This window comes from Trypanosoma equiperdum (assembly GCF_001457755.1).
Source record: "Trypanosoma equiperdum strain OVI genome assembly, contig: ctg_561, whole genome shotgun sequence".
Taxonomy (NCBI): Eukaryota; Euglenozoa; class Kinetoplastea; order Trypanosomatida; family Trypanosomatidae; genus Trypanosoma; species Trypanosoma equiperdum.
In genome coordinates, this window is record NW_027124489.1 from 43686 (window position 1) to 49741 (window position 6056).

General features: G+C 46.3%; 1 protein-coding gene across 1 annotated transcript; it reads left to right on the forward strand.

Annotated features, from left to right (window-relative positions):
- Positions 1 to 2093: 2093 nt before the first annotated feature.
- On the forward strand, positions 2094 to 4793 carry TEOVI_000250900 (SPRY domain containing protein, putative; the record flags this gene model as incomplete). The annotated part of the gene is made up of 1 exon (XM_067225578.1): positions 2094 to 4793. One exon carries the CDS (start codon positions 2094 to 2096, stop codon positions 4791 to 4793), a length of 2700 nt encoding a protein of 899 aa, XP_067081679.1.
- Between the last annotated feature and the right edge of the window lie 1263 nt (positions 4794 to 6056).

Genomic DNA, 6056 nt, shown 5'->3' on the forward strand with positions numbered 1-6056 from the left:
TTCAGTCGTTGTTATGTCAGCGCCTGCATGGCTGCGTTGTTTTTTTTTTTCCTTGTTTAACTTTTGCGTGTTTTTCTTTTTTGAGAAACTCGTACTATCGGTGTAACGAAATGAATTGATAATAGCAAAGCAAAGCGAATGGGAAAAATATGCGCGTTTGAATGATTGAGAACCTCAAGTGTAAAGAAGAAAGATGAACAAAAAAAATGGGAAGTGTGGAGGAAGTGAAAAGAAAAGAAAAGAAAAGAGGGAAAGGGGATATGCAAATGGTTATATCGAGAATTCTTTTAATTCCCCTCCTTCAGAGGTGTAACTTAGGCATTAAATAACGAATTTAGTTTAAATTTAAATTAATTTGTTGGTCCGGAAGAAAAAGGAAGAGAGAAAAATAGGAAAAGTGGGAAGTCTGCAAATTTGATGTTAATCCCCGAAAGCCCACTGAGTGTATTTATATGCACATTTGTGTGTTTGTGAGAGTTTTCATGTCGCACGACTGCGGGCTTGTATTTGGTTTTTTTTCGCCTCTCACCATTGTTTTCACATATGTGTGTATTATAAATACTCTCATTATTATTATTATTGTTATTATTTATAGATATTATTATTACTATTGCTGTTGTTGTTGTTGTTTTCGGCATTGTGCATTCCTTGGTATGTGCTACTTAGAGCCATGTCATAGGTTCCCTCTGCTCTTTACTCCCGTTCTCCCGCACTTCCCCCCTTCGCTTAATTAATTATAACAGTTATTATTTTCACGGTCTCAGGTGCAAATCTACAAAGACTTTGTTTCATTATATATTTTTACGGTCGATTCTGTTTGCTTATGTGATAATATTGTTTTTTATGTATGTGAGTGAAGAGACTAAAAGGGATTTCAAAAAAATTTAATGCTAAATGAGTGGTCGTAGAGAATGAAATTTAATGAGTTGATGATGAAAATGTGGGAAAGAGAATGGGCAGTAAACAGAAACTAATTTTAAAGCAAATAAAAGTAAGAAAGTGAGTGTGAATACGGAAATATTGATGGAAAGATGAATAAAGCGCGAGGGAACGGCAAAGAGAAGGAGAGGAATGGCACATAAAATAATGAACCCCTCATATCTCTTTTTGTTTTGTGTGTGTGTGTGTGTATATATGGGTGTGTTACCTTTTCGTTTTCTCCTCTCCTCGTATGAGTTTGTGTACAATTGTTGTTTTCTTTCCCCCCTTTTATTGGTTCACCCCTCTGGTGTGACCCTTTGGGTTCTTGTTTAGTCTACTGCCATGTGGCACTTCGTCAACCTCTGTGAGTTACCCTTTTACAGACATTTTAGTTTGTCCGTTCACTAGCTTTTCACGCACGCGCTGTTTGTTTGCTTCCTTTCGGTTTTTGTTTTGTTTCAGCCACGCCATTGAAACTGTAGAAAATGAGGGAAAGGGTAGAAAAGGAGTTACGGCCGTTAGCTTCATTACGTCATCCAAAATATATGCGTTTTTGTTGTTATTGTTGTCTCTGTTTTTTTTTGGGGGGGTTCCGGGAAGCGGGTGCCGCGAGGGTAGCCGCCGAGTTTTTCCAGCCGTTATCCGCGTACGTTCGTGGGCGCAAATGCTTTGTTTTATTTCAATTTTTTTTCATTTTTTTACTTTTTATTTTTCTGACTTTTTTGTTCTTGAGTGGGTTTCTGTAGTATTTGGGGTGTATCGCCACGAAATCGCCACAACTGTTCGTTTTCCCCCAGGATTCCCTCCTTTTCAATATATGCAATACACAGCTTTACCTCCGGGAGCAGCGCCTTAGAGATTTCGGTACGCAAAGGAAGAAATAAACATATGTGTATATGTTACTGTTCATTTAAAATATATACGTGTGGAGTGTGACTGAGTGCACGTCAGTGTCTCGTTTCAGAAGTAGTGAACGGTCTCTTGTTCTAATCCTGTCAGTAGCTTCTCTTGTGCTTTAGCCTTCACATAATTTGATCCACAGGCCCAATTCATACTACATTATTAACCCCCGTCGAGGCGCGGACATTCACAGGAAAGGCACACGCAGAAAGGGATATAAAAGGAAAGGGAAGGGGAAAAAAAAACCGGTGCTGCAATAGCGGCTTTGGCATATGTTTTACTCAGGGTGGCAGTTTCCCACACCGCAGCGTTTGGAAGGTCGTGGTAGCGATGCGCAAAGTGGCTATCTCCTGCAGAACTCACAAAACTCAAGCATATCTTTCGTGCATTTTCTCCCATCTGGCGACAGACGCCAGTTGGTCCGACAGCGTGAAACCGGCTCCCGAATTCATCTCAAGAGTGACGTCTCCATCCACCCGAACAGCGGCGTGTTTTACTTCGAGGTTGAGGTCCAATTTTCCGGCGCCGCTGGAGGAGGAGGAGGTGGTGGTGGTGGTGGGGCGTCGGAACCGGCGTTGGTAATCGGCGTGTGCCGCCGGTCCCTCCCATCGAATGGGCTCCCGGGAGAAGAGGCCAATAGTGTCGGACTCTTCACTTCACAGCGCATGGTGTATGCCAATGGGAAACGGGAGGGAGAAGTCGTACGGTTCCCTACAGGTACACGCGCACGAAGCATCGCAGGAAATAATGTCGACAGTATCAACGGTGATGCCGCGGCAAGTGGGGAAAATGGAACTGCTGAAGGTGAGGAACAAGAAGGGCGGCGTTTTAGGGGACTTCGAGTAGGCGACACGGTGGGATGCATTGTCAATTTGTTGGATGGAACAGTGCGCTTCACATTCAATGGGGAAATCCTTGACTTTACGGCTGTTTTGAGCCGTCGCACACCAAAACATGGGTACTACGCCGCAGTCGGGGTCTTTCGGCGCGTTCCTCCCGTTGCGGTGCGAGTTATTTTTCCGTCGGTAGCACGGCAAACGCCCATTCCTCAGCCAATTTCCGCAACCGGTGCTGAAAAGAGAGAGGATGATGAGCAGCGGAAGGCGGAGCCCGCGGTGGGTTCTGTGCTTAATGAGGCTGCATCACGCGGAGGTTATTTTAATTTTGACATCGACGGGTACTGTGAGGACGTTACGAAGAAATTGGTGTTGGCGCACCTCCTAGGGAAAGCGAAGGGGCCCGTGGTTGAGCTGAAAGAAAATGAATGCACGTGTCGTGACACGAGCATCGTAGCGGCCATATGCAAGCATTTAGCAGCGCGTGGCATGACAAGTGCCCTTTCTGCCTTCGAAAAGGAGCAACAGGAACTTACCTGTGCCAAATGTGGCTGCGGAGCTGAACCCCCTGAAAAAGCAGATGCGGCCATTCCAAAACATGTTGATCCGACAAGTGAAATGCTGGGGGCCGGAACCTACAACCGCAGTAACGGGGACAGTTTAACCAGCGGAACTTGCACAGAAAGTGAATCACGCACCGTCACCTACAGTGCACACATCAGGCGACTTCGTGAAGATGTGGGCAATGGTAGAATGTCCGCTGCTGTGGAGCGCACGCTTAGCTTTGGGCTTGTTTCCCCGGGGGTGCTCGAAAAGGTGAGGAGTTGCGTTGAAAATGTTGACGCACTTCTCCCTGACTTCTGGGGTCTTCTTTTTTTCGCCCAGCGCTGTGATATCCTCTTTCTCCTTCGTGTTACTCATTTGGTGGAACTTTCGTTTGACACTATGCAAAGAAGACTCGAAATTCTGCTCCGCAATGTTAGTGGTGAAGGGAGCATCGGTAGGAATGCAACTGAGGACGCCCATGAAGCAGAAACTACTACCGCATGCCCATTCACAACCGCCGCTGAGCTAATGGAGTTCGCACACCGCTTCCTTCTTGAGCCTATGAGAAGCGTTGCTTCCACTATTCGACAGCACCGCAACAGCACAACAAAGGGACCATGGACCAGTGAAGTTCTTGCCTTCGGTTCTTTTGAAAGCAGCGCCGACGAGGGTACTGATTCGTTCGAAGAGCTCGCAGCGCATCTATTCGTGAGCGGCCGGGACAGCTCTTGGTCAGGACCTGAGGCTCCTGCAACACTTCTGGTGCGGCACAGTGTACCCAACGTACCGGCTCCAAAATCCCAACAGCAGCGGCGCATCGTGCAGACACTTGCAACGCTCATCTCCCACCAACGTGCAGTTTGCGCGCGGGCAGAGCGATACCACAAGCCGGGCATGTCATACAAGTGGGCGGAGGAGTGGCTGGTTCTCGTGGAGGACACTCGGCGGGAGTGCCGCACCCGTTGTACATCACTCCTCCTTCATGCGATTGAGGATTTCAACGGTGCGTTAGAGCATCGTCTGGTGGTGTGGACGCAGCGGCAACAGCAACGCACGAGGGGGGTGGCATTTGGTGGTAGCTTAGAGCAACATGGTGCCTCGGTTGTGCCTTCAAAAAGTGGTGGCAAGGAGGGAGAAAACGCGGCGGTGGAGACTAGGGAAGTTCTATTCCCTTCACTGCGCTCGGCGTGGCGGCACGTGCATGCAGCTGCTGCGTTGGAACCACTTCTTCAGGTTGTAACAAAAGCCTTTAGTGATCAGCTTAATCGGGTAGTTGTTAATGCGCGACTGATGGCAGAGTCCATTTCAACGAAGGAACCGCCTTCCACTTTCTGCAAGGGCCCCAAGCGCGGCATTCTTCACTCACCCGAGTTGAGCGTAAGCGGTGCAGACAAGAAGGTTGCTGAAAGCAACGGAAGTAGTGCTTCCTCATGTGAGCCATCCGTGGGTTCCCGCACAGCACCGGTAGAAAGCGAGAGGGAATGTGTCAGTAACAACAGCGTATGCCAAAAGAGAATGGCATGTTATACGGATGACTTACGTATGAGTTTCCTGTATATGAAGAGCGTTTATAGGGCGGTTTTTGCCTAGGCGGTTTTTTTTTTTAAAGTCCGACGCCTCAGTGAGTATATGAATATGCAGACAAGCACGTATATACATATATGTATATTTATCGGTGGTGTGCAGGCGCACAGTGTAGTTTTGGGGCAGATGCTACGTATGCGCTGTTTCATCACGCTTCTCAATCATTTCTCTCTCATTTTTCCCCCCTCCATTCACATGATCACCAGTATTGGCGTGTTTCTGTGCGTGCGTTGAATGGTGAGGCGTCGTGTTTCACACCGCCCCAGTCCCTGAGGCCGCTACCGGTGCTCTGGTTTAGTTAAACTTTAGTGCATTATTGTTATTATCATTTTCACTTCGCTGTGTACAATGAGTAGTGATTGTGAAACTTTTGTGTTTACTCACTCGGTTGTCTCCCTTTTCAACTCTTAGTGAGCATTTTCCCCTGTTACGTCAAGTGTGGGAACTTTCTCACGTTCGCGCTTCATGAAAAGTGGCGACCTTTTTGTTTTGTTTTTCTTTTCTTTTGCGCTGCGCTGCGCTCGCCATTGAAATATGAAGGAGTATGTGCAAAGGCAGTAGGGAGAGGGTTGTCGTGGTGATGCTAACGGTGGGAAGGGGAGACCAAAGTGGTAATTCTTTGTTGTTGTTTCTTTGCTTTCACTCATTTACGGTCAAATGTGTATGAAATTAACGGTTGTTCAGAGTTGCTTAGGTAGAGAAATGGCATAATGAAACCTTATGTTTTACTTTCCTTCCCATTTGCTTTTTTCCTCTTTTCTTCTTTTTTAAAAAAAAAAAAATTGTCTCCTCCTCCCCTTCCCCCGTTTCTTCGCTCTCATCAGCGTCCCTCATTTCAACTACGTCCCCTCTGGTTGAAGGATTCATTGAATATGCGTTAGTACCTGTAAATGTGATTTTCTCTTTTTTTGTCACTAAATTGTTACCCTGTTGCTTTCATTATCATTCTTATCATCGTTAGACTAATCCGTCCACTCTCCACCAAGACGCAGCTCAATAATTTAGAAAAAAAATCTTAAGATAGTAAAGACAGGAGGGGGATACTAGAATTTCAGAAGGAAAGGGACCTGGTACGTATACCGGAACGTTATCTATAAGACAGCAGATATTAGTATTTGAACACTTTCCTTCCCCTCTCGTGCCTTTGCTCTTTTTTCCCCCCTGTTCTGTCTACGGGCACTGACGGGAGAAAAAGAAAGCAGTGGCACGCAAGTGTTGGTGAAAGGCGCAACTTCATACAAGCACAAATATATATATATATATATATAT